This window comes from Ovis canadensis, chromosome 12 (genome assembly GCF_042477335.2).
Source record: "Ovis canadensis isolate MfBH-ARS-UI-01 breed Bighorn chromosome 12, ARS-UI_OviCan_v2, whole genome shotgun sequence".
Lineage (NCBI taxonomy): Eukaryota > Metazoa > Chordata > Mammalia > Artiodactyla > Bovidae > Ovis > Ovis canadensis.
The window spans coordinates 13,189,733-13,216,623 of record NC_091256.1 but is presented as its reverse complement, the minus strand read 5'-3'; the positions used below and the strand labels follow the sequence as shown (position 1 = coordinate 13,216,623).

Below are 26,891 nucleotides of genomic sequence, written 5' to 3'. Positions count from 1 at the left end.
TGGAACTGGGATTGGGCAAAGATCGTATCTGCCTGCAGACTTCTGCACGTGGAGAGATGTGTGTGGGGGGCGGGGGGCTATTCTTCTCCTGCCCCAGATTACGTGCAGTGTCTTTACGGCCGGGGGCAGGAGGAGGACTGGGCAGAGTGCCCCCAGGACCAGGGGTAAGAACCACAATTGCTCTCCTCCCCCTTCCTCTGCCAGCGAGCCCTTGCCCCGCTGGCATGTGGGGCTGGCTGTCCTCCCCACCAGAGGCGCGCCTCCAGCACCCGTCCATTCGGCGTCCTCTGCAGCGAGCAGCCTCACTGGAAAGTCTGATGGGGACCAGTCTTCTTTCCACTGCGCCGGGCTCTGGGGGGCTGGGCTGGTGGAGAGGGGGCTGCACCCCTCGGGTGGCTTGGCTGTGTGGCGGGCTGCAGAATCAGCCAGAGGTCAGCAGATCAGGAAACAGAGAGATCTGCCCTCCCCCTCAAGCTTCAGCCACCTGCTGCCCTCGTCCCTGGCCGCCTGGTGCAGCCGATCCTGGGAATGGGGAGAAGAGGCTGCCTCTCAGGGCTGAGGGGCTGAGGGGCACGTGGGGAACACCGCCACTTGCTCCTTCCCTTCCATGCAGGTCGAGAGGCAAGGACGCCTAATCTGTGACTAGCGCCATTCTTGGCTGGCTTCTCAGGGGTATTGTGGGCCCTTCCTGTCTCTGTGCCCTCAACAGGAAAACTGAGAGAAAAGAAGAGGGCAGGGCCCTACGTGGCACAACTCCAGGGAGGTTCAATGTATACTTACTTTCCCCCAGAAGAATAAAAGGGGCCCCAGGCTCAGGGGCTCCTGGCAGAGAGCCGCTGCCACTGTCTGAAGGAGCAGTGGGCACCGTGGGCACCTAAGCACAGCGGGTTGGGGTCTGGCTGCCTCTTAACTGGTTGTGAGACTCTGGCCCTCAGCTTCTTCTGTAAAATGCGGCAAGGGTTATAGATGAGAACACCCTGATGAGCAATCCCTAAATATTCCCAGAGAAGGACCAGTCTAAAGAGAGGACCCAGGTCAGCTGGATACTGCCATTTCCTTTACGGCCCCTAGTCCTTCAGCCCCTGAGTTCAGAGGTGGTGGATAAGCGGTCAGGTGCTGACTTCTTGCCAAGATGCAGGGGGAGTGTCGCAGGCGAGGGGAGCAGGATGGTTGGTCCTAGGGTCAGGCCTGCCTCCCTCTACCTGGAAGGCATGCGGAGGAAGGCCTTCCACAGAGAAAGTCAGGCATGCTCCCCGGGGACTTGTGTCCATCACTCTCCCCGGGGACTTGTGTCCATCACTCGTGGTCCAGGAGCCCTCCTCCGCCAGGGCTCGTCTCTTCCCTCTCGTGCAATAGAAAAGCCCAGGCCCCTGAGCACCTGCCGTGAGTGGAGGTGGGAAGGCCCCTCCAGGGGCTCCAGAAAGCTGCTGCCTCCCAGGAGGCCCTGGGTTTCCTCCCCTGGCCTAGCAGAGGGGCTGACGCTGAGGGGGAGTGGCAGTCCAGGATGCAGGCTGCCCCGATAAAAACCTTGAGATGGTCCCAGGGGAGGGCTGGGTTTCCTGCCGCCTCCCCCACCTCCGCCGCCTCTTCCTTCCTCCCAGGCACTCCTGCCAGCCCCGCCCCATGGCCCAGCCTCTCCCACCCCCAGGTTTCGGCTGCCACCCAGTCTCAGCAGGGGGGGCCCAGTTCAGAGGCTTGGCCCCTCTGTATGTGGACAACCCACTTACGTCCTAGCGGCCTGGCCTGGCCGTGGGCCTGGGCCCCTCCGTCGGCTTCTGCACAGAGCCCTCTGCATTGCTCTCCTCGCCGTTTCTGGCCTAGACTCCCGACTCTGCTGAGGAAGGAAGTCCCTTTCCGGCTTCTGTTCCCCAGTTGCTGGGACCTGGCCCAGGCCTGCTGAGCTGGCCTGCAGGGGGGACTCTGTCTGCCCTTATCCCAGGCTTCCTTTCTGACCAAGATTCGACTTGGGGCTGGATCACCGGGGGACCCCCTAGTGCGCCTTCTCTGGAGCCTGGGCGGGGTAGGGGCACGGACGTCTCGTGTGTTGTCCTCTGAGCAGGGGTAATGGCATGTAGGTCGTCTGTAGAGATTATATTGTTATTCACAGTCACATGACCCACAGAGGGAGGTGAGAAGCAGGACTTTGGTTGGGGATAGTTCCACCTGGAATCTTGGTGGGTTTCCTTGGTTGGCCTCGGCACCCCAGATGGTGATAGTGAGGAGTGTGTGACTTAAGACCACAGTGTGGGGGGACTTAAGACCGCCTGTGCTTACGCTGGCTTCTGATCTGTCCTATATACCAAAGTTAGGCTTCCCTGGTGGCTTGGTTGGTATTGAATCTGCCTGCAGTACAGGAGACCCAGGTTCAGTTCCTGGGTCAGGAAGATTCCCCTGGAGCAGGGCATGGTGACCCACTCTAGTATTCTCGCCTGGAGAATCCCACAGACAGAGGAGCCTGGCAGGCTACAGTCCACGGGGTCGTAGAGTTGGACACGACTGGGCAACTAACACACATATATACCAAAGCCAAGAGGAAAAGTGAAGTCGCTCAGTCGTGCCCAACTCTGCAACTCCATGGACTGTAGCCCGCCAGGCTCCTCTGTCCAAGGGATTCTCCAGGCAAGAGTACTAAAGTGGGTTGCCATTTTCTTCTCCAGGGGATCTTTCCGACTCAGGGATTGAACCCGGGTCTCCTGCATTGTAGGCAGACGCTTTACTGTCTGAGCCGCCAGGGAGGATGGAGTTTAAACACTACCCCTGAGAAATCTCTGTTCCCTCCTCTCTCCAGAAGTTCCCACCCCTGGAGTTGAACCAGTGATAACGGTAATAAATACCTAGCAAAGTTAGTGTTTGTGCAGACCGAGGGTTAGCGGTATTAGGTGGCTTTTCTTTAGATACACCTCTGCTTCTTTCCCTGAGTTCTGCTGAGACATTTCCCAGCAGCCAGGGTAGAGGGTACGACACAGATATACTGCCCTCTCCCGCCTCCCCTTCCTCTTGTTTCTCTGGCCCCTAGGCTGAGGTGTGCACTTCCCTTGAAAGTTCCACTGAGTCTCTAGGATGCTAACAGCCTTGTCCCTCTGTCCCTCCAGCAAGCACGCCCTGGGCAGCCACGAGTATATCCAGTACTGTCGGAAGTTTGGCGTCGACATCCGGCTGCAGCTGATGGAGCAGAAGACCGTGCGCGGTGACCTGGCCCGCACGGTTCGTGTGCGCCGGGGAGGGGGGCCTGCACGGGGACACGGAGCACGCTGCGTGGGCCTGGGGCAGGAGCGCGGGGCTGCGGTCGAGGCAGCGCCCTTCTCTGAACAGGGTGCTCCTCACACAGGTGAACGATGACCAGAGCCCCTCCACCTTGAACTACCTCGTCCACCTGCAGGAGAGGCCAGTCAAGCAGACCATCAGCAGGTGAGAGCGGGTGCCGTCCTGGATGGGGGCCAAGCAGAGCGCGCGAGGGGACCCTAGGGGCACCCCTGCTTGCCTTTCTGCCGGGGCCCGGGCTTCTTGCAGGTGTCGGGCATGGGGTCCAGAGTCTCACAGGAGAAGATCCCCACTCCAGGGTGTGTGATGTGCCTTCCCTTAGTACTTTACTACGCTCTCCAAGTAAGAGGGGGCCCACAGAAGGGACTTCTGGCCTTCAGTCTGCATGGGACAGACAGGAAGAGCGGAAACCCCCTTAAACCAGAGCCTGATTCCTGAGCTGAGGAGGAGGAGGGAGAACATGGGTCTTCCAGAACCCTGGATCTGTCCTGACTTCTACTCTGACATTTCCCTGTCCCAACTCCCCAGGCAGGCCCTGAGTCTTCTGTTCGACACTTACCACAATGAGGTGGATGCCTTCCTGTTGGCTGATGTGAGTACAAATTCTGGAGCTGGCCCAGCGGCCCCAAACTTCTTCCTGCCTCTCCTCCACTCCTCCTGGGATCAGTGAGCACTAAGGGGATCTGGAGCAGACCCTGAAGTCTATTAGCAGAGCGCTTTTCATTCCTCTAGCACGTGGGCACACCAAGACTGCCGGCTGTCGGGCGGCTGGCAGGTGTGTTGAGAAGGGTTCTGCTCCTCTGTGGGAGCAGGTCAGGAGTCATTCCTGGATCTTCTCTCTGGAGCACAGCATCTCCAAAGCTAAGAGACATATAGTTGCTGCCCCGCTGCAGAACTCGAATGTCCTGTGAACAAGGCCAGGAAGCTCCTGTGTGCTGAGTCACAGGTGGCAAACCATCCAGAGGTGGAAGATCCCAAAGGTAGGGAAGGGCCAGGACTCTCCCCACTTGGATTCACATGGAGTTTTAAGCCTCAAAACCATAAGAATAAACATGTGCCCCACATGCTGTGACGGAGAAGGCAACGGCACCCCACTCCAGTACTCTTGCCTGGAAAATCCCATGGGTGGAGGAGCCTGGTAGGCTGCAGTCCATGGGGTCGCTAAGAGTCGGACACGACTGAGTGACTTCACTTTCACTTTTCACTTTCATGCATTGGAGAGGGAAATGGCAACCCACTCCAGTGTTCTTGCCTGGAGAATCCCAGGGACGGGAGAGCCTGGTGGGCTGCCGTCTGTGGGGTCGCGCAGAGTCGGACACAACTGAAGCGACTTAGCAGCAGCAGCAGCAGCCACATGCTGTGAAGTTGAAGAAAATCACATAGTGGTCTTCAGAAACAATCCCTGTCTCACTGATGCTGTTTAAATGGTGGTCATCCTTTTGGGGGAGCTGGATATAGCTTTGTATCTAGCTCACCCCTCCACTGACTGCCAGACTCCCTGCTCTAGCAGCCTCTGCTTGGACCTTTACTGTGATGAGAGATGAGTTCTCTGAATGCCTCTTTTGTACTAGTCTGGCCCTACGTTAGTGGCCGCTGTGGGTGGAGAAGCATAAGAATTGTGTCAGGCTTCCGGGAGCTTGTGTTCCTGCCAAAAGAATGAAATAGTAACATAAAGCTATTAGTAGACAGAACAGGTTGGTATTGGGTAATCAAGGGCTCTTTGAGAGTGATGTAGAGGGGGACTGCTAGGCAAGGCTCTGGGAAGGAAGTGAGAATTTAGCTAGTCTGTGATCTGCGTTTACTTAGGTAGTCAGGGCAGGGAAGGTGAAGGGATTCCACAATAGAAGGCCGCTGGAGCCATGGTGCAGGGCATGGCATGGCTGTGGGGCTGAGATGAGACCTCCGGGACAGGCTCGACACTCGTGGGAGAATAAAGCTGTGTGCGCAAACGCGCCCCTTGCTCTTCATTCTCTGTGCGTTGATTTTATGAAAACTGCACGTCACCCTGGTGAGACCCCGCATGTGTCTGTGTAGTATAAACAGACGAGTGGACAGAGGGAGGCTGGAGATAAGACAAGGTTCGGTGAGGATGGCTGAAAGCGTTGGGAAACGTGGGCACGGCTCCTTTAATTCATCAGGAGCTGTGTGATATTCGCTAATGCTGGGTGTCTGAAAATAAAGCATGGGTCCCACAGGTTACCCTCCCAACCTGTTCCCCTTCAGCACTTGCCTGCCGGCCTCATTGTGCTGCCTCCCACAGGGGGACTTCCCACTGAAGGCCGACAGGGTGGTCCAGTCCGTCAAGGCCATCTGCAATGCCCTAGCTGCCGTGGAAACCCCTGAGATCACCAGCGCTCTCAACCAGCTGCCCCCCTGCCCTTCCCGAATGAAGCCTAAAATCCAGAAGGTAACGGGGTGCAGAGTGCTAGCGTGGGGAAGGAGGAGGGGAGTAGCCCGGGAAACCAGGTGGCGGGGTGTTCACCTCCTGAAGGGCTCTTCCCTCCACCTGCATCTTTCATTTCTGCACACTTGGTCACAAAGTTCCTGGGAAATGGGGGCCAAGTGTGTCTCCTTGCCCTGAGTCTGAGCGTGGGAAAAGTATATATATATATATATATACATATACTTTCAATGCTTTGGGGCCTGCCACCAGGACTGAGGCCAGGAACGCAGGCAAAGGCTGCTCACAGTCACAGAGGCACTGCCTGGCGGTTCACATACCCACTGGGGTGCAAGACCAGAATCTCCTCGAGCCTGGGACGGGAGGCGCCCCGGCGGGGGCTGTGTGCTGTGCAGACAGGACCAGACGCACCGCAGGCGCTGCGCTCTAACGCTGTGGCCCGAGGGCTGCACGGGCTCATTTAGGTGGATGCGATGGCTGTATCCTGGCTCGTTTGGGTGGATGGGAGGACTGTACCCTGGCTCGTTTGGGTGGACGCGACGGCTGTACCCTGGCTCGTTTGGGTGGACGTGATGGCTGTGCCCTGGCTCCTTTGGGTGGACGGGAGGACTGTATCCTGGCTCATTTGGGTGGACACGAGGACTGTATCCTGGCTCATCTGGATGGATGGGAGGACTATCCTGGCTCGTTTGGGTGTACGTGATGGCTGTGCCCTGGCTTGTTTGGGTGGATGGGAGGACTGTATCGTGGCTCGTTTGGGTGGACGTGACAGCTGTACCCTGGCTTGTTTGGGTGGACGTGATGGCTGTGCCCTGGCTCCTTTGGGTGGATGGGAAGACTGTATCCTGGCTCGTTCGGGTGGACGTGATGGCTGTGCCCTGGCTTGTTTGGGTGGACGGGAGGACTGTATCCTGGCTCATTTGGGTGGACGGGAGGACTATCCTGGCTCGTTTGGGTGGACGTGATGGCTGTGCCCTGGCTTGTTTGGGTGGATGGGAAGACTGTATCCTGGCTCATTTGGGTGGACGCGAGGACTGTATCCTTGCTCTGGCTCATTGTCCGTCACACGGATCTGGTACAGACTGTCACTGTATCCTCCCTGGGGAACCTCTGGTCCTCGAATTTCGGTCCAGCCTGGTCCAGATGAGGGCAGCTATGAAAAGCTGTGATGCAAAGGACTGTGGCCCTGAAGCTCCCCTTCTCCTCCTTTCTCCCCAACAGGATCCCACCGTCTTGGCCGTGAGGGAAAACCGAGGTAAGGGACCGCTCTCTTCATGCGGGTGGGGAGGGTGAAAACCGCAGGCTCTACCCAGATTCCTTTTTCTCCCCAGCTCCCTTGATTTATAGATCCAGTCTGCCTCTGTGTGTGTGTTTTCCTATATGAGGTGTGGACACAGCTGGAGAGCACATTTCTTTCCACAAAATGTTTTTGCATTATTTTTCCTAGTTATTCCTATGGTGTCCCTGGGAGATGGAGATGAGTTGGTATAAGTGTGGGGGTGGGCATGGTGCCCCGGCTTCCAAATGGGAAAACTTTCACTTGAGTAGGCTGTAGGCTCATAACCCCCCTGTTTCCAGTTTAGCAGGGGCCTAGGACGACAGTGATAAAGAATTGTCCCTAGGATCCTCCTGAGTCTTTCAAGCAGAATGCTGCCCATATCCTAGAAATACGTTGCTCACATCTCCAGATTCTTGATCAGTGATTCCCAATCTTTCAGATTTCGTGGACCAAAAAGCATTATTTCGGTGACCAGCATACAATTGTTGGTCTTATTTTGCTAAGCGGTGCCTTCCTAGTAACTGATAACTCTTATTCCGACTATTTCCTAAAAGAAAGGACATTTAACACAAAATAAGCAGCAGCGCATATAAATAAGGACGGTGTTTAGAACTGAGCATCTTCCCCTTTATGAGCAGCGTGTGCTGTGCTCCTGCTTTCCCCATTTCAGCGCAGACGTGTGGCTGGCAGTCCCAGGCAGTGCCTTGCCCACGCAGTGGGGCTCACTGCCCCTCAGGGCTCTTCCTCCTGTGCCCTTCCTTAAACAGAGAAGGTCGTGGAAGCCTTGACGGCTGCCATCTTGGACCTGGTGGAGCTGTACTGCAACACGTTCAACGCAGACTTCCAGACTGCGGCGCCTGGGAGCCGCAAGCACGCCCTGGTTCAGGAGGCCTGCCATCTCTCCGGGCCGCTGGCCTTCACGGTCTACGCCACCCACCGCATCCCGATCGTCTGGGCTACCAGGTGAATGCGGGCTCCTGGCCCGGGCCTAGGGAGCGAGCCGCGTGTCACTTCGGATGCCTTTCTGTCTGCATGGGACTCCACGGCCCTAAATTCGGGATCTGTGGCACGGTGGTGCCCCATGCGCCCACTCAGAGGGACACAGAAGGGGGACATGCAGCGGGGGAAGGGGCAGCGGCAGCTGGGGCTGGCATTCCCGCTCCGCTCGGTGCTGGCTGCAGAGGCATCCCTGCCCCTCCCACCCAAGGCCGGCGAGGGGGACACGCTGGCAGCGACAGATGGCCGCTTCCCGGCTTCCCAGGCTGAGTGCACCCTCCCACCGTGACCGCACTCCCTGAGCACAGTGGGCGGGGCGGGGGCGCGGCAGACACTTTTGTCTGGAGTCCCCAGGCCCGCGGGGGCCGGGCCGGGGCCGGGTGGGGGACGTTAGCATGATCCTCAGGCCCTACCGTGCCGGCCCCCTTGGCCCGAGGGGATCAGGCCTGTGGCGCCCCCCACTCCGCCCTCCTCCCGGACCCTCGCCCCCTTCCCCGCTCTTTTTGTTCCCTGCTTAATGTATTCCTCTGGCGACTGGCGGAGAACAAAGGGCGACTCTGGGAGCCTGGGCCTTCGCTGCCCTCCTCTGTCAGGCACCTGTCGGCGCAGGGACCCCCCCGTGTCGGCATTCACGTCTGCATCTGTCGCGCTCTCCTCCCACGCCCCCCTCCCTACGTGCACCAGCACAGATGTACACACGGGCCTGGGGCTGGCGCTGGCCCTGGCCCTGGGCAGGGGCTGTGGGCTGAGTCCAGTAAGGGGCAGAGGCCAGGGCTCCGCATGCAGCCTCAGAGCGGGCAGGGGCACCCAGGCTGAGCTGCTTTTCCCGGAGCCTGCGTCCCCAGACCCTACCTGGCTGTCCGGCCCCTTGACCGCGTGTTCCGGTCCCGCAGACCGAGGAGAGTGTAACCAGGGGAAATGGAGCTTGGTGTGGTTCGGTGCCAAGGTGCCGTCTGGGAGCCGAGGGCCCTGACCTGCCTCCTTTCCCTTGCAGCTATGAAGAGTTCTACCTCTCCTGCTCCCTCAGCCACGGCGGCAAGGAACTGTGCAGCCCCCTGCAGACCCGACGGGTCCACTTCTCCAAGTACCTCTTCCACCTCGTCATCTGGGACCAACAGTAAGCGCTCCCCCCACGCCGACCCCTCCCTGAGGCTCCGGGGCCCACCGCAGTCCTAGAGTCTCTGAGACCTCAGTTTCTCAACCTGTGAAGTGGGGACATTTGTTTACCTCAGAGGCAGTTGTGGCACTGAAGTGAGATAGGTTACAGATATAAGCAAGAAACCACAAGCACAGGATAGTAACACCATGCTATTAACAGTAATTTGCTGTCAGGAAGGTAGGCATCAGCCAAGCAAAACAGGAAGGAAACGGAGGTGCGGGTGCCTTGCTGGCGACATTGCAGAAGCTCGTGCACCTTGTGCATTTTCCGTGCTGTGCTCCATCCACTCAGGGAGTTTGGTTGCTCCCCCAGCGTCACTTTCCCAGATTGACTTATCTCTGAGTCCTTATGTACAAACCAGAAGATTTAGGAGATGGAGGAGGGTCCTTGGTGAGGCCACGGGGTGCTGAAATAGATGCATGGCGAGCCTGGAGGTCTGGGAGAGGTGGGCCATTTTACAGGTGGCTGAAGGCGGACGAGCAGGATGGAGGGCAGCCCCTGTCTCCTGCCGTCCACTTTTACGGTTCTTAGAGCAATAAAGGCGGAAATACGGTTCTCTGATTAAGCAGCCACCAGGGCAGAAAAGTCTCTTTAGAGGCGGAGGATGGCTGCATTAAAAGGCTCCTGAATTCCATCATCCCCTTGGGACTCTCTGACTCACTTACCACTGCTGCTAAGGGAGGGAGCGTTACAGAGCTCTGGCCCAGGCAGACCCCACAGTGAGCCGTTCCCCGCGGAGCGTCAGAGGCATGGAAGCAGCCCAGCATGTTCTGCCCTGGGCTCCCTGAGTCTCTGCCTCAGACCCCACGGGGCTGGTCTCCTGCCTAGAGCTTCGTGGAAGGGGTCGTCCCAGCGCTGCCCCTCCAGGTCGCCCTTGGGTACCTTCCTGATCGAGACCAAGGCACGTGGGAGGGCGTGCTACAGTGTGGGGTTCAGAGCACTGGCTTGGAATGCCACCATCCTCTCCTCCCTGCAGGTGCCACCTTGGGCAGGTCATTGAGTCCAAAGTGGACGGTGATACAGCCTACCCTGTAGGGTTGTTTGAGAGCAGTCGAGACATTGCAAGTAAAGCGCTGGGCACGATCCCCAGTGCGTGATAAATGCTCTCTTCTCTGTGTCGTGCTTGGAGCCGGGGGAGCCCTTTCAGTTCCGGTTTCTCTGTTCGGAGTGACGGGCACAGTGACTGACACTTGAAGATGTCTGTGTGTGAAAGGACTAAATGTGTAACTCGGCTCCAGTGCAGTGACCGCAGTGTCACACAGAGAACAGCACACAGCATACACGTGTCACACATGTGAAGCTCTGACAAGCAAGCTGAGGCACAGGGGTGTGAACAGCTGGCCCAGGTTGGGAGCGGCAGAACCAGGACTGGAAGGGCACATCCCAGGACCCCTGCCGGCAGGAGCTGGCGCCTGTGCCATGCTGTTGAGGGACGGGGTGCAGAAGGGAGGAGGCCCAGGGCTGCAGCTCACCTACGGGATGTCCTGACTGACCCCAGGTGACGGTCCATGGGGAGATTTCAGAATACCGGATATACCCAAGGGGCGAGGAGAAGTGGGCCTTGGCTGGGGCCAGACTTGCTGGTTTCAGTTCAGAAGTTTCCACACTCCACTTTTCCTCTGGGTGCCCAGCTGGAAGCCGCTTCTCGGGTGAAAAGAAAGGATCGGAACTAGCTCGTCTCCTCTCTGCTGTGAGGCCAGCCGGTCCTCTCCCCCACCGTAGTGTGTGGATCAGCTAACTCTCAAAATAGGCACAGCAGCCTGGCTCTGCCCCTAGCCGGGCCTGGCATGCGTGCTGGCTCCTGGAGGGGTCCTAATTATAGCTGTGGGCCCCCGGTGTAGGGACGGGGCAGGGCCCTGCCGGTCTCTGGCAAGGAGGCGGGAGTGCTCCGCTTAGGTGGAGGTTCCCCCAGGACTGAGGGGCACGGTGGGGGGAGCTGCTGGTCATGAACCTGCTCACCATGGGGGTGGCCGCCCTGCCTCTGTGTCCTCGGGCGTAGAAGCTGCTGGGCCCGGGGCTGGCCAGAAGGGTGTGACAGCATGGACTTTGGCCCCGGGACAGCTTCCCCGAAAGGTAATGCGGGTCCTCCCTCTTCCCACAGCTCCCCTCCCCTTCCCCCTCACCCCACCCCAGGGCCTGCTCCTGAACTTGGAGGGCGAGGCTGGGTGTGGTGTGACTCAGATGACCGGAGACCATCTGGGTTCCCCGGGGCTTCTGTGCTTGACTTCTTTGGACCCTGCCATTTGCTTTCTCACTACCCGGGGGTGGGGAGGAGCCCCTTCTTTTTATCCCTTTGGTTTTCAAAATGTTGGGGGTGAGAACAAACTCTTTGTGCCTGGTGGGTTAGGAGAAGAGGGGGCTGGGGAGGGCTGTGTGGCAATGGGGGTGGTCAGCAGGAGGAAGAGATCTTGCTGCTGCTTCCTGGTGGCAGGGATTGTTCAGTGGAAAAGGACTGTCAGCAAATGGGTTCTTGGGGACCCTCTGCAGAAATCCTGAAACTCAGGAAGGAGTGCGGCAGACGGTTCGGGTCATGTCGTCACCTGAACTCTAGGTGGCTCTGGCTAAGTGAGTTCTGTCTGGTTACACTGAGGAGCCTCAGAGTCAGAAGATGTTTGCCTGCCTCTCCCCAGAGGCTGCAGAGACTCTGGACTGTGGTCCCGAGGGCCTCGAGGGCAGTTTTGCCTGCAGTCTAGGGTCTGTCCTGGTTCTGCAGGAAGGCGTCCCCAGGGAGCACGTGGGAGGCGGAGCCCTCCGCCTCAGCCGGCCGTTCTGGCCGCCTGGCCCTGGAGGCCACAGGGGCAGCACTGGCTGATCTGGTTTCCTGTGCTCCCTAGGATCTGCTTCCCTGTGCAGCTGAACCGGCTGCCTCGGGAGACCCTGCTGTGCGCCACCCTCTACGCTCTGCCCGTGCCCCCGCCTGGGAGCTCCTCGGAGGCCAACAAGCAGCGGCGGGTGCCTGAAGCTCTGGGCTGGGTCACTGCTCCACTCTTCAACTTCAGGCAGTATGTGGCCTTGGCTGGAGGAGGGCCTAGGCAGAGGTGTGACCAAGGAAGCGACTGGGCAGGACTCACGGCCCAGGACTGGTGGGAAGGGGCAGGGAAATGCGTGCTCAGGTAATGCCATCTGGTCTTATCATTGGAAGGACCAGTCCCCCTCTCTAGCTCATGAAGGCGTCCACCCCAGGTGTGGTGAGCTTAGAAAGGCTTCCTGGAGAGAGTGGGATTTTTTTTAAGGCTTGAAAGAAGGAAAAGTTGGTGGTCTGGGGGGAGAATGAGAGAGAAGAGTTGGGCAGAGAATTCAAGCAGAAAAGGCAGATTTTTGGATGGGGAAGCAGCAGGAAAACCATGTCCTTAGCCACTGGGTTTGTTGGCTCATCCACTCTTCCATCTCCCTTAGAGTCCTGACCTGTGGCCGGAAGCTTCTGGGCTTATGGCCGGCAACACAGGAAAGTCCCAGTGCCCGCTGGAGTGCACCTAATTTCCATCAGCCAGATAGTGTGATCCTGCAGGTGAGAGCCCAGCCCGTCCCTCCCACCCTCAGACCCCTCCAGAGGCGGCTCCAAGGCTCCCCCCGGGGTCTGGGCCGGCGGTAGCAGAGCATGCGGAGCTGGGGCGGGGGCCACCAGGTGCATGAGGCTGGAGCAGAGTGGGAGGGCCGTCTCTGTGGAGTCCGAGTCCTGTCTCCTGGAGGTCACCTGATTTCAAGGGGCCCGAGGCGGGATTTGAGGCCCTTGCCAAGCAGGGCTCAGCTCCTCAGAGCCCCTTGTGATGAACTCTAATATTAGTAGGCTGAGCCATCCCCTCTTGGTGCCCGTGGGGGGACCCATTCTCTGGACAAGGGAGGAGTCGGTCAGGTCCAAGGTCTAGTTACCACTCTCCGGCTCCACTGTGGTCACGAGATGCTTTGGTTTGGAATATGGAATATCAAAGTGGATGCAGAATGAAACCTCCAAGAGGCAGGCATTTTTATCTGTCGTATTTACTACCCTGTACCCAGGGCCTAATGCTTGGTGTATATTAGGTTTCAATAAGCAGTTCTTGAATGGAGGGATGTGGAACTCCCTTTGAGGACGGTCTCCCTGAGCTCTGACGTCCGTTACAGGAGGGTGAGCGTGGCAGCACAGAGGAAGGGGACGCAGCATTGCGGCCTCAGAGTTGGCAGGGCCCTCGCCTCGCGTGTGGTCCCGGCTTCCATCAGGTGGTGCCCGCCAGCCTCGGCCTAATCACACATCTGTTCAGAGCTCTGGCCTGGGACCAGTCTCTTCCTCACTTGACCGTTTTTCTTTCTGTCTCTTCATTTCCTTCTCATTTTTTTGCTGGAGGTTATAGCTGGAAGGGACTGTAGTGATCACCAGGTCCAACAAGGTTATTTTGCAGACAAAGAATCTGCGGGAAGGGAGGGAGGGAGGCAGGAATGCTGGCAGGTAAGAGCGAGCTGGAGCCCCGGGTGGGCGGCAGCCCCACCCAGCTGTGGTTCTCTCTGCTCACTTTCCCGACGTCACCCCGCAGATTGACTTTCCCACCTCGGCCTTTGACATCAAGTTCACCAGCCCTGCTGGAGACAAGTTCAGCCCCCGCTATGAGTTTGGCAGCCTCCGGGAGGAAGACCAACATGTACTTAAGAGCATCGTGCAGAAAGAGTCCCTGTACTGGTGAGGCGCAGGGCATGCCTCGCGCGTGACGAGGCCTCCAGTGAATCCTCGGGTTCCAGCTGGCCTCCCAGCGGGTCCCTGTCCGCCCGCTCTGGGGGGCGAGGTGGGCTGGGGTGGGCATTGACTGCCACCTGGGAGGGAAGTCCTGGAAAGAGGGCTCCGCAGCCCCTAGAGCTTTTCCAAAAGCTGGCCTTAGGAGAGCGGAGAGCTCACAGTGAGGATGTTAGATCGGGGAGTGCCCCTCCCCACAGCGGGCACTTGACCCAGGATCAGCTGGCCAGGAGCCCCAGAGCTCTGCCCACCGCAGATGAGCTGTCCGCTGTTTGCTGTCCGCGGGGGCCGCTGGGCTTCCCACCGTGCCCCCACTTGCTGCCCCTGCCACACCCACAGCCTCGGTGTTTCTCTGGCCCTGCCACTTTCCAAAGAGGATCTGCTCTCCAGGCAAGCTGGCAGCTCTCGGGGCTCTGTGAGCCCAAGCTGATCTCCCCCGGGGGCCACTCCTCTCGGCTGGTTTGGAGGAGCCTGAGGAGCCGTGGGGTCTGGGCGCTCCCTGGCCTGTCCTCTCCTGTACCTGTCTGGCTCTGGCACGGCCCTGCCTGTGGCAGCTGAGGAAATGAGAGAGCTGGGGCTGCTCTTGCTCGCTCCTGTCCCATCAGGGCGCCCCACCCCCACCCCCCGGCCTGCTGACCCCTTACTCATCCGCCCCTCAGCTCCCTCCCCCATTGGGCACCTCATCTCAGGCCAAGCCCCTTAGCTGCAGGTGCTCCAGCTGGCCCCCGAGGTCCCCAGAGGCCTCTCAGCTGCCCAAACCCTGGCGTGGGGACCGCTGCCCTCTGGTGGCTCTACTTGGGAGATGCCCTCTGCATCCTCAGGAGGGGCAGCCTATCCTGTGCTTGGCCCGGATGTCCCTGAGATTTGGACTCTGGCTCCCAAAGTTCACTTCACACGTTGCGATCCCTTAGGGACAGCATCTGCCTTCCCCATTCTGACTTAAGGGCTCTTTGGTGGAGCCTGGACGGAGGCGTTCACAACCCCCCTCGGGTACTAGGCGGGAAGGTCGTGCGCTGCATTCTCGGAGGCGCAGCGTTCTCTTGGAGGCCAGGCGCCCGGCAGACAGCTGGCCCCGCGCCCTCTCACCGCCCCCCGCCCCCGCCCCCAGGCTCACGGATGCGGACAAAAAGCGCCTGTGGGAGAAGCGATATTACTGCCACGCGGAGGTGAGCGCGCTGCCGCTGGTGCTTGCCAGCGCGCCCAGCTGGGAGTGGGCCTGCCTCCCCGACACCTATGCTCTGCTGGCGCAGTGGACCCCCATGAACCACCAGGACGCCCTGGGGCTCCTGCACGCCACGTGAGTCGCGACACCCACCTTTCCCGACCAAAAGTCCTGCCCGAGCAGTCACGTGGGCGTGGAAATTCAGGGCTTTCCCACTTCTGTTTCTCCACCCCTACCCTTCGTGTTATACTATGAACATTTTCCAAACATACAAGAAAGCTGAAAATAGTGAACATCCGTATTCCCACCACCTAGATTCTAACCTTTAGCATTTATTACATTTGATTTATTGTATATGTATTTCCATCAATATATCATATTTTTATATGCATTTTGAAGTAAATTGAGACATCCTAACTCCTTCCTAAATTCTTTAGCAAGCATATCATTAACTAGAGCTCAGTGTTTATTTACAGTTTTTCCTTTGAGATAAAATATACATATAAATAAATGCCCGAGCCTTATGTGTACATTTGCTGAGATTTGATGTATGCACACACCTGTTTCACCCAAATCTTATTACTTTTTCAAAAGTTCTACTTCTGAAGCCATCGCTTTCTTCTTTCCACTAGGGACACAGGCTTCCGGTCTCAAACCCCTAGATGGTACCCACTGTTCTTGGCTTATTTTCTACTACTCTTAGTAATTAAAATGTATCTAATCCATGCATCTTACCTTCAGGACTTTTCTAGGCAATGGATTTCTAATCTCTGCTAAACTAATTCTGGCTAGGTATACTGGCTTATATATAGTGATCTCTGTTACTCACCAGACAAGTTTCGCATTAAAGGATGGTACCAAGAAGTGATAGCACTTTGACTCTCTTGAGAGCTCTTTGATGATGGGAATCTCTAGCAGAGTGGGAATTAAGGAAGAGATCTTTGGGAGTGGGTTTGAGGACTTTGTCTCATTTGCTTTAGCTCATACAGGGAATGAGAGTGACTTCCATGGCCTGAGGCTGACTCTAACGTGGGCTGGGACATTCTCAAGGATTGCAATCCAGAAAAGGTGCTTAGGACTCCTAGTGGCTTTGGCAGATTCTGGAAGTCATTACCTTTTCTCCACCCGTGCCTCTGAGGCCCCGGTGTGAGCGTGCTTGCTCACTCCTGTGCCTCAGACCCTGGGACTGGATTGTCAGCATTCTGGGCCCTGTCTTGCAGATTCCCAGACCAGGAGGTGCGTCGCATGGCCGTACAGTGGATCGGCTCCCTCTCTGATGCCGAGCTGCTGGACTACTTGCCCCAGCTCGTGCAGGTGAGTGGGCTGGCCTTCTCTCCAGTTCTGATGGTCCCGCCCCCGGGACCCCAAGACAGACTGTATTCTACAAGGATATTGGTTGGTATAGAGTACGGACAGTCAACAAAGCCCCCTGTCCCCTGTCTCCCACCCAGGCCTTAAAGTATGAATGCTACCTGGACAGTCCCTTGGTGCGCTTCCTCCTGAAGCGAGCGGTCTCTGACTTGAGAGTGACTCACTACTTCTTCTGGTAAAACTGTGCAGAAAGGGGAGAGGTAGACTTGTCTCCCTCACTTGGGAGCACTTTACTTTCAGCCTACAGGATGGGGGCTTCCCGGGTGGCGCTAGTGGTAAAGAACCCGCCTGCCAGTGCAGGAGACAGAAGAGGCGCAGGTTCTGTCCCTGGGTTGGGAAGATCCCCTGGAGAAGGAAGTGGCAACCCACTCCAGTATTCTTGCTTGGAGAATCCCACAGACGTAGCAGCCTGGCAGGCTGTAGTCCGAGGGTTTGCAAAGAGTCAGACCACTGAAGCGATTTAGCACTGCCAGGTGGGGAGCTGAGCCGTCTGGGTTGCAGTGTTTGGGCCAGCACCTTTTCCTCAGGGGGTCTCAGCCCACCCCTATGGTAAGCAGAGTGGGGAATCGTCCCTGGCCCTCCCCTCCACCCTCATGTGGCAGAAATATAAAGGAGAAACCAGATGCATGAGGCCTTGGAACTCCACTTAAAAACAGCATGGGCAAGCTGAGAGGTGGGCGAACACCTCTGCATCAGTTTTACATCCAGAGTCTGTTTCCTGTCCCAAGTTTCGGGTGGGTTTTCCAGGGAGTTGGAGCTGGGTCTGCCCATTCCCCAGCCCCCTTGCCTGCGGTCTCTTGGGTGTTCTGACTGCCTCGCTTCCCTTTGCCGGCTTCCCTTTGCCGGATAGGTTGCTGAAGGACGGCCTCAAAGACTCTCAGTTCAGCATCCGTTACCAGTACCTGCTGGCTGCCTTGTTGTGTTGCTGTGGCAAGGGGCTGAGAGAGGAGTTTAACCGCCAGTGCTGGCTTGTTAATACCCTGGCCAAACTGGCCCAGCAGGTCCGGGAGGCTGCCCCGTCTGCAAGGCAGGTGAGCAGGGCGAGGCTGCCTCTGCCCCATTCCGGTTCTGGGCCTCTGCAGCCAGTTGTAACTTCTCAGGCCTCCTGACCAGCAGGATGGCACTTGACCGTCGCTGGTGAGGGGCTGAAAGGAGGTGATTCTCTAATCTACAGGCTACAAACCATGGGTGTGTTTTCTTTGGCTTGCTAAGTATTAAAATGTTTATTTAACTGTTTGCCTTCAAGGCTGAGCCAAGTTGTATCAGTGGTTCACCGCGTAAGAGCACCCAGCCAGAGGGGCCAAGTGAGGGCAAAAACCCAGTCATCCTTTGTTTACTGTGCAGTGAGCCCCGTTTCAGGACCACCAGAAGGGGCACCTTTATGTTTGTACAACGGGCCTGTATGGGCCAATATTAGGGACCCTGGTTGCTAACCTTTTAAAATTGGGAGATGATAAAGTCTAGATTATTGGCTTTCTCTGGCCACGGCCCAAGTGGCAGCTCCTGCTTGGCCTGCGGCCCCCCTCGCGTTCACTGCGGCCCCATGAGCCATTCTGCCATCCGTTCCGTCTCTGCAGGTGTTTGGGCTGTGGCCTGGCGCTGGCCCGGGCAGGGGTGTGGGGTGGTTTTCCTTCATCGTGGTCTGCAGGAGGCTGTCCACACCTCTCTGGTGATTATTTCCATACCAGCCACTACTGGGCACCCGGCCGGGGAGGGGCCTGGCTCTGGCGGAGCCCCCGGCCCTCACCTGGGCACCCGGCCGGGGAGGGGCCTGGCTCCAGCGGAGCCCCCGGCGCTCACCCCACCCGCTCCCCCACAGGGCATCCTCCGTGCCGGCCTGGAGGAGGTGGAGCAGTTCTTCGCCCTCAACGGCTCCTGCCGCCTGCCCCTCAGCCCCAGCCTGCTGGTTAAGGGCGTTGTGCCCAGGGTGAGCGACTGGCGGGTGCGGGGCTCTCGGAGTGGGGAGGGCTCATGGAAGCAGGGCCCTCACTGACCTGCTTACTGAGAGAGACGAGAAAGAGGGGCTCATGTGGAGCCTCTTCCCAGCCCTGACACGTGTGGTCTTTCACCTGACAGCTGTGTGGTGTGGCTGAGTGTGTGATGTGGGTGTGTGGTGTGTGGTGTGGGTGTGTGGTGTATGGTAGGGGTAAGTGTGTGGTGTGGGTGAGTGTGTGATGTGGGTGTGTGGTATGTGGTGTGGGTGTGTGGTGTATGGTAGGGGTAAGTGTGTGGTGTGGGTGTGTAGTGTGAGTATGTGGGTAAATGTGTGGTGTGGGTGAGTGATGTGGGTAAGTGTGTGGTGTGTGGTGTGGGTGAGTGATGTGTGGTGGGGGTAAGTGTGTGGTGTGGGTGTGTGATATGTGTGGTGTGGTGTGTGATGTGGATGCAGGTGGGGTGGGTGAATGTGTGGGGTGGGTGAGTGTGTGGGGTGGGTGAGTGTGTGGTGTGTGGTGTGGGTAGGTGTGTGTGGTGTGGGTGTGTGGTGTGGATGTGTGATGTGTGGTGTGCATGTGTGGTGTGTGGCGGGGGTGTGTGGTGTGGGTGAGTGTGTGGTATGTGGTGTGGGTGAGTGTGTGTGGTGTGGGTGAGTGTGTGGTGTGTGGTGTGCGTGTATGGTGTGTGGTGGGGTGAGTGTGTGGTGAGTGTGTGGTGTGTGGTGTGGGTGTATGGTGTGTGGTGGGGTGAGTGTGTGGTGCGTGTGTGGTGTGTGGCGGGGGTGTGTGGCGGGGGTGTGTGGTGTGCGTGTGTGGTGTGTGTGTGTGGCGGGGGTGTGTGGTGTGGGTGTGTGGTGTGTGGTGTGGGTGAGTGTGTGTGGTGTGGGTGAGTGTGTAGTGTGTGGTGTGCGTGTATGGTGTGTGGTGGGGTGAGTGTGTGTGGTGTGCGTGTGTGGTGTGTGGCGGGGGTGTGTGGTGGGGTGAGTGTGTATGGTGTGGGTGAGTGTGTGGGGTGAGTGTGTGTGGTGTGCGTGTGTGGTGTGTGGTGGGGGTGTGTGGTGGGGTGAGTGTGTGTGGTGTGCGTGTGTGGTGTGCGTGTGTGGTGTGTGGCGGGGGTGTGTGGCGGGGGTGTGTGGTGGGGTGAGTGTGTGTGGTGTGCGTGTGTGGTGTGTGGCGGGGGTGTGTGGTGGGGTGAGTGTGGTGTGCGTGTGTGGTGTGCGTGTGTGGTGTGTGGCGGGGGTGTGTGGTGGGGTGAGTGTGTGGTGAGTGTGTGGTGTGCGTGTGTGGTGTGTGGTGTGCGTGTGTGGTGTGCGTGTGTGGTGTGTGGTGGGGTGAGTGTGTGTGGTGTGCGTGTGTGGTGTGTGGCGGGGGTGAGTGTGTGGTGAGTGTGTGGTGAGTGTGTGGTGTGCGTGTGTGGTGTGTGGTGTGCGTGTGTGGTGTGTGGTGGGGGTGTGTGGTGGGGTGAGTGTGTGTGGTGTGCGTGTGTGGTGTGCGTGTGTGGTGTGTGGTGGGGGTGTGTGGTGGGGTGAGTGTGTGTGGTGTGCGTGTGTGGTGTGTGGCGGGGGTGTGTGGTGGGGTGAGTGTGTGTGGTGTGCGTGTGTGGTGTGCGTGTGTGGTGTGTGGTGGGGTGAGTGTGCGTGGCGGCGAGTGTGCTGGGTCCGGCTCTGTCCTGGCGGTGCCGAGGCTGAAGGGCAGCTGGTGGCCGTCGTCTGCCAAGCACTCCCCTGCGCCCGGCCGTGCTCCCGGTGCTCCCCTTTGGCGCCACGTCTCCTCCTCACCGCTCTCCTGAAGTCAGTGCTGTGAGCCCCGTTTTAGGGGCGCGTGTAGATGGGACGCCTGATTGCCAGCATCACGCAGCAGAGCAGCGGAGTGAACGGAAGGGCTAGGAGGTCAGGCGCAGAGCTGAAGCTCTCACGCGCTAGACCGGGGCCAGGGCGACGGGAGGGCAGAGGAGGGTGGGCCGCAGAGGCTGGGAAACGGCGGGCGGCCATTTTCCCGCCTGGGCCTGGGCCGCCCTGACCCTCACCACTACCCTCTCGACGGCGGCAGGACTGTTCCTACTTCAACTCCAACGCCGTTCCCCTCAAGCTCTCCTTCCAAAACATGGACCCGCTGGGCGAGAACATCCGTGTCATCTTCAAGGTGAGGACCCCTCTCGAGCCTGGTGGGGTGCAGGCCGTAGAGAGGAGAGGAGGGAGGCCACGGGCAGAAACAGCCTCAGGGCCCCTCTCGTCCTGCTGATCGCACTCACGCTGCCGCTGTAGTGCATGGAAGACTGTTGGCTGAAAAGGAAACAGATCGACTGTGTGTGGGCCCAGAGAAAACCAGGAACAGTGTTGGCATGTACAGGGAGGCAGCTGACGGCCTGTGTCAGAAGTGTTTTCTAGAAGGCCAGCAATGAAGCGGATAAGGTGCTAACCTGCCTGTCCCTGGGGTTTTCAGGCTGAATGACTGTGACAGGCATGCTGAGCGGGAGATTCGTGTATCAGGTGCAGGTTGGACTTCGATGAATCCTGAGGTTCCTCTCACTGGGCCGTCCCTGATTCTGAGGAATAAATATAGGCTCAGAGCATACAGTCCGGGGGGGAGTGAAAGGCATGAGCGTGGCTTAGTCACATACATGTGCTGCATGTAAGCTCCACCAAGGTGTGAGCACGTGACTTGGATGGTTAGGAGGGCTGCGTGAAGGAGGGGACCCAGACTTGGCTTCAGATGGGGGTGTGGGGTTGGGGAAAGGCCACAGTAGTGCAGGGATAAAGGGTGGCTGTTGGCCCCTCTCTGGTGTCTGACCTGGTGGGAGCTGGGTGAGCAGGTCCAGGGCTGAGGCGGAGAGCCGGGCAGTGCCGCCACGGCTGCCCTCCCAGAGGGAGCTGGGGCCTGTGTGAGCTGGGGCAGGTGAGCGAGGTGCTTCTGGTCCCCGTCTTCCTTCCTCCAGTGTGGGGACGACCTTCGCCAGGACATGCTGACCCTGCAGATGATTCGCATCATGAGCAAGATCTGGGTCCAGGAGGGCCTGGACATGCGCATGGTCATCTTCCGCTGCTTCTCCACCGGCCGCGGGAGAGGTCAGTCAGGGTGGGGTGGGCTGATGGCTGGGCCGCCGCCGAGGGGGGCGTCCTTGCTGCATGCCCTTCTGCTGTTCCTCAACAGGAACTCTGTGCTTCTCCAGGAAAATGGAAAGGGCAGGGTTATGCCGTGAACTTTGTGCTTCTCCAGGAAAATGGAAAGGGCGGGGTTATTCCGGTAGAACCTATGGAACAGCATAGAAACGAAGGCAGGGAGAGAGACTCATGAGATAAAGCAGACTTGGAGGCATGGCAGCCATGTACACTGTGTAGACTTTGGATTCTGATCCTAACAGACCCAACTGTGGAAAGATATTTTCTGAGACAGTTGTGGGAAATCTGTGTATAGGTTGGGCTAGATCAGATCAGATGAAAGAATGACTGCTGAATTTTTAGAGTTAATGCCATAATTATGTCCTTGTTAGTCATACTTGGAATACTTGTGAGTGAAATGGCATGTATGGGATTTACTTAAAAATACTCCAGATGGGATTGAGGCAGGAGGAGGCTGGAGGAGAGAAGACGGAAGCAGGGCTGGGTAACTGAAATAGATGAAACAGAATTAGCAAAGTGTTGATAATTTTTGAAACTGGGTGATGGTGACGTGTGAGTTCATGATACCTTTCTTTACTCTTAACATGTATTTGGAAATCCCATGATAAAAATTAAAACAGTAAAAGATGATGGCTGTGAGCTGGGGACACCAGAGTCACAGTGTGGGATATGAAAGCAGGGCCGTATCTTTCCCCTTAGTGTATATATATATTTTAATTGAGCTATAACTGCTGCATAGTACTGTGCCGCATGTATACATATCCCCCCTGCCTCAGTCTTGCCTCCCCCGGCCCCTCATTCCGCCTTCTAGGTCGGCACAGGGCGCTGAGCTGAGCTCCTAGTGCTATCCAGCAGCTCCCACCGGCTCTCTGCTCTACGCAGAGCGGTGCGCATGTCTGTCCCAGTCCCCAGGTCGTCCCCTGCTGCCTCCATTCTCTGTGTCTGTGTGTGTTTCTGCCCTGCAAACAGGCTCATCTGTGCCATTTTTCTAGATTCCACAAATACGCCTTATTACACAGTATCTATTTTTCTCTTTCTGATTTACTTCATTCTGTATGGCAGGCTCTAGGTCCATCCACTTCTCTACAAATGACCCAATTTCATTCCTTTTTATGGCTGAGCAGCTTTCCGTTGTGTATCTGTACCACGTCTGCTTTACCCATTCATCTGTTAATGGACATTTAGGTTGTGTCCATGTCCTGATTATTGTAAATAGTGCTGCGATGAACATTGGGATACATGTGTCTTAATTAAGATTTTCTCCGGTCATACGCCCAGTAGTGGGTTTACTGGGTCATATGGAACCTCCATACTGTTTTCCATAGTGGTTGTGTCCATTGACCTTCCCACCCACAGTGTAGGAGGATTCCCTTTTTTATACACTCTCCAGCCTTGACTGATTGTAGATTTTTTTATCTTTGACCAGTGTGAGATGAGACCTCATTCTAGTTTTGATCCACAATTCTCTAATAACTAGTGACATTGAGCATGGTTTCATGTACCTCTAGGCCATCTCTATGTCTTCTTTGGAGAAATACCTATTTAGGTCTTCTGCCCATTTTTTGATTGGGTTGTTTGTCTTTTTGATATTGCGCTGTATGAGCCATTGGAATATTTTGGAGATAAATCCCTTGTCAGTTGCTTTGTCCGCAAATATTTTCTCCCATTCTGAGGGTTGTCTTTTCATCTCATTTATGGTTTTCTTTGCAGGGCAAAAACTTTTAAGTTTAGTTAGAGCCCATTTATTTCTTTCTGTGTTTAGTTTCATGACTCTAGGAAGTGGGTCAAAAAAGATCTTGCTGTGATTTATGTCAAAGAGTGTTCTTCCTGTGTTTTTCTCTAAGCATTTTGTCCAGTCTTTCATTTAGGTCTTTAATTCATTTTGAGTTTATTTTTGTGTATGGTCTTCGGTGTTCTAATTTCATTCTTTAACATGTAACTGTCTGGTTTTCCCAGTGCCAGTTATTGAAAGAAACTGTCTTTTCACCGTTGTATATTCTTGCCTTCTTTGTCCTAGATTAGGTGAGCATAGGTGTGTGGGCTTAACCTCTGGGCTTTCTTTTCTGATCCACTGAAGCACATTTCTGTTTTTGCTCCTGTGCCATAGTGTCCTCATTATTGTAGCTCAGTCTGAAGTCAGGGAACCCGATTCCCCCAGCTCCGTTTCTCTTTCTCAAGATTGCTTTGGCTTTTTGGGGTCTTTTGTGTATCCATTCAAATTGTAAAACGTTTTGTTCTAATTCTGTGAAAAATGCTGTTGGTAATTTGATAGTGATAGCATTGATTCTGTAGATTGCTTTCGGGTAGTAAAGTCATTTTCACAATATTGATTCTTCTAATCCAAGAACAGGGTGTATCTCTCCGTCTGTTTCTTACAGTTTCATCAGTATCTTACAGTTTTCTTAGTACAGGTGTTTTGCCTCCTTGAGTAGGTTTGAAGGTACAGGTGAAGGTGCAGCCGCTCAGTCGTGTCCGACTCTTTGCGACCCCGTGGACTGTAGCCTGCCAGGCTCCTCCGTCCAGGGGATTCTCCAGGCAAGAGTACTGGAGTGGGTTGCCATTTCCTATTCTTCTTGTTGCAGTGATAGATGGGATTATTTCCTCAACTTCTCTTTCTGACCTTTTGTTGTTGGTGTTTAGGAATGCAGGGTCTTTCTGGGCATTACTTCTGTGTCCTGCAGGTTTACCAGGTCCATTGTTGAGCTCTACAAGTTTTCTGGTGGCATCTTTAGAATTTTCTGTGGACAGTATCATGTCGTTTGCAAACAGTGACAGTTTTACTTCTTCTTTTCCAATTTGGATTCCTTTTGTTTCTTTTTCTGCTCTGATTGCCATGGCTAGGCCTTCCAAACCTGTGTTGCAAGTGTGGGCAACAATAGCGGCAAGAGTGGACACCTTGTCTTATTCCTGATCTCGGGAAATGCTTTCTGTTTTTCGCCATTGAGAATGATGTTTGCTGTGGGCTTGTCATATATGGCCTTTATTATGTTGAGGTAGGTTCTCTCTATGCCCACTTTCTGGAGAGTTTTTTTATCATAAATCAGTGTTGAATTTTGTCAAAAGCTTTTTCTGCATCTATTAAGATGATCATATGGTTTTTCTTCTTTGTTAATACAGTGCAACACGTTGATTGGTTTACATATATTGAAGAATCCTTGCATCCCTGAGATAAAAATCCCACTTGATCATGGCGTGTGATCCTTTTAACATGTTGTTGGATTCTGTTTGCTAGTATTTTGTTGAGGATTTTTGCATCAGTGTTCATCATTGATTCTGGCTGGTAATTTTCTTTTTTGTGATATCTCTGTCTGATTTTGGTATCAGCGTGATGATGGCCTTGTCGAATGAGCTTGGTGGTGTTCCTTTCTCTAGTTCTTTGGAAGAGTTTGAGAAGGATGGGTGTTAGCTCTTCTCTAAATGTTTGATAGAATTCGCCTGTGAAGCCATCTGGTCATGGGCTTTTGTTAAAAGATTTTAAATTGCAGTCTCAGTTTCATTACTTGTGATTGCTCTGTTTGTATTTTCTATTTCTTCCTCATTCAGTCTTGGAAGGTTGTACCTCTCTAAGAATTTGTTCACTTCTTCCATGTTGTTCATTTTGTTGGCATGTAGTTGCTTGTAGTAGTTACTTCTGCCCTGCTGTATTTCTGTGGTGTCAGTTGTAATTTTTCCTCTTTCATTTCTAATTTTCTTGATTTGAATCCTCTCACTGTTTTCCTTGATGAGTCTGGCTAAAGATTTATCCATTTTGCTTGTCTTCTCAAAGAACGAGCCTTTCATTTCATTGACTTGCTATTGTTTTCTTCATGTCTATTTTATCTCTGCCCTGATTTTTATGATTTCCTTCTTTCTACTAACTTTGGGTTTTGTTTGTCCTTTCTCTAGTTGCTTTAGGTATAAGGTTGATCTTTCCCCTTATTATCAAACTTTGTGCAAATGTCCGAGGGCTTAATTTATAGGGACACATCCAGCAACGCTCCTGTAGTCCTCTCCTGACAGATGTCTTTTCTCTGCTCTGGAGAGTGACTTGGTGTCTCCGCTCACAGGGATGGTGGAGATGATCCCCAACTCTGAGACCCTGCGCAAGATCCAGGTGGAGCATGGGGTGACCGGTTCCTTTAAGGACCGGCCGCTCGCTGACTGGCTGCAGAAGCACAACCCTGGGGAGGACGCGTATGAGAAGGTAGGACTGGAGAGGGGGGTGAGGCTGGGGTGGGGTGCGCGTGGCCTGGTGCCCTGCCGGGTTCCCCCAAGGCCTGCGTGTGCACAGCGAAGGCGGCTCAGCTGTGCTGGGAGGGAAGAAACACTCTCGGTGGACTGGTGCCTCCCAGTGTCTAGAGGGGGTCACATGCCTGATGTCAGCTGCCCGAGCGCATCCTCTGGTATCCAGCTGGGAAGCCTTCCCTGGCTCCTCTGGCAGACTGGGTTTGGAGGAAGGGGCGCTGTGTCAGTCATGGGTCCTGTCCACGTCCTCCTGTGCCTTCGGAGGGGTCCAGTGGTGCTTTGCAGAATAAGAGTTGGAAGAAACTTAACAGATCATTTTATCCACCTCCTCCTTTTAATTAATGTATTTTTTTAATTGAAGGATAATTGCTTTACAGAATTTTGTTGTTTTCTGCCAAACCTCAACATGAATCAGCCATAGGTATACATATGTCCCCTCCCTCTTGAACCTCCCTCCCATCTCCCCATCCCACCCCTCTAGGTCATTACAGAGCCTCTGTTTGAGTTCCCCGAGTCATACAGCAAATTACCATTGGCTATCTATTTTATCCAACTCCTCTTTTTCATAGATGTGAATTAAGGTTCATTCAGTTGTTCCCGGTTATGGAGTTGGTTTGTGGTGTGCAGGGTTGAGGGTAGATGATGACACCAAGATGATGGAAAAGGCAGTTGACTTTCCTCGGGAGGGGCTTTCCTGGGTGGTAGGGCTCGGTGACCTGCCTGGTTTTGTGGCTGGTCCACAGCCTCACGGCTCTTGCCTCTGGGTTAATCATGTTTAAGGGCGAGAGAGGAAGTCATGATCACCACGCTCGTAAGAGAATGACCTTAAACCAGGACGCGAGTTTATGGGGATCTATATATACTGACTTTTCTTGACCAGTGCCTTTTATCCCTCAGGGAGAACCTACATGGGCAGCCAAATTATAATCAGAATGTTGTGGAGTGAACATGTGATTAGATGGTCTTCCAAGGCCGTGAGTGTTTGCGTTCCGCAGGGTTTAATTCCTGGCCTGCTGAGCTCTTTGTGCTCTTCTTGGGCCAGTTCATCATCTGTTACTTTACCCCCCTTGCTGATGACTTCCAGAACCACTCCCTCTTCCCTCTTACCGCCCAGTTGCTGGGCCTCTGCTTGTGTTGACCTGTGCGTCAAACTCAAGTCAAAACTGAGCTTTCTGGCTCTCTTTGTCCTCTTGACACCTGGTTTTTGTGAGTTTCCTGACTGATAAGGCTCTCTGTGTGGTCTCCCAAGACAGAGCCGTGAGTCCTCTGCTCTCTATTTTACT

The 26,891-nt window shown here is 55.6% G+C and overlaps 1 protein-coding gene across 4 annotated transcripts in view; it reads left to right on the top strand.

The window, feature by feature from the left end:
- The window catches only part of PIK3C2B (phosphatidylinositol-4-phosphate 3-kinase catalytic subunit type 2 beta), a 67,518-nt gene that overhangs the window by 25,435 nt on the left and 15,192 nt on the right, over positions 1-26,891 (top strand). For all 4 annotated transcript variants that reach the window (XM_069545208.1, XM_069545207.1, XM_069545211.1 and 1 more), the window contains 18 exons: positions 3,093-3,204; positions 3,329-3,408; positions 3,790-3,853; positions 5,522-5,668; positions 6,884-6,917; positions 7,709-7,904; positions 8,932-9,054; positions 11,931-12,098; positions 12,493-12,604; positions 13,605-13,747; positions 14,907-15,095; positions 16,181-16,274; positions 16,412-16,506; positions 17,182-17,362; positions 18,151-18,258; positions 20,315-20,407; positions 21,201-21,330; positions 25,431-25,567. In XM_069545208.1, the coding sequence (XP_069401309.1) occupies positions 3,093-3,204; positions 3,329-3,408; positions 3,790-3,853; positions 5,522-5,668; positions 6,884-6,917; positions 7,709-7,904; positions 8,932-9,054; positions 11,931-12,098; positions 12,493-12,604; positions 13,605-13,747; positions 14,907-15,095; positions 16,181-16,274; positions 16,412-16,506; positions 17,182-17,362; positions 18,151-18,258; positions 20,315-20,407; positions 21,201-21,330; positions 25,431-25,567 (2,206 nt within the window). The remainder of the gene's footprint in view (positions 1-3,092; positions 3,205-3,328; positions 3,409-3,789; positions 3,854-5,521; positions 5,669-6,883; positions 6,918-7,708; positions 7,905-8,931; positions 9,055-11,930; positions 12,099-12,492; positions 12,605-13,604; positions 13,748-14,906; positions 15,096-16,180; positions 16,275-16,411; positions 16,507-17,181; positions 17,363-18,150; positions 18,259-20,314; positions 20,408-21,200; positions 21,331-25,430; positions 25,568-26,891) is intronic.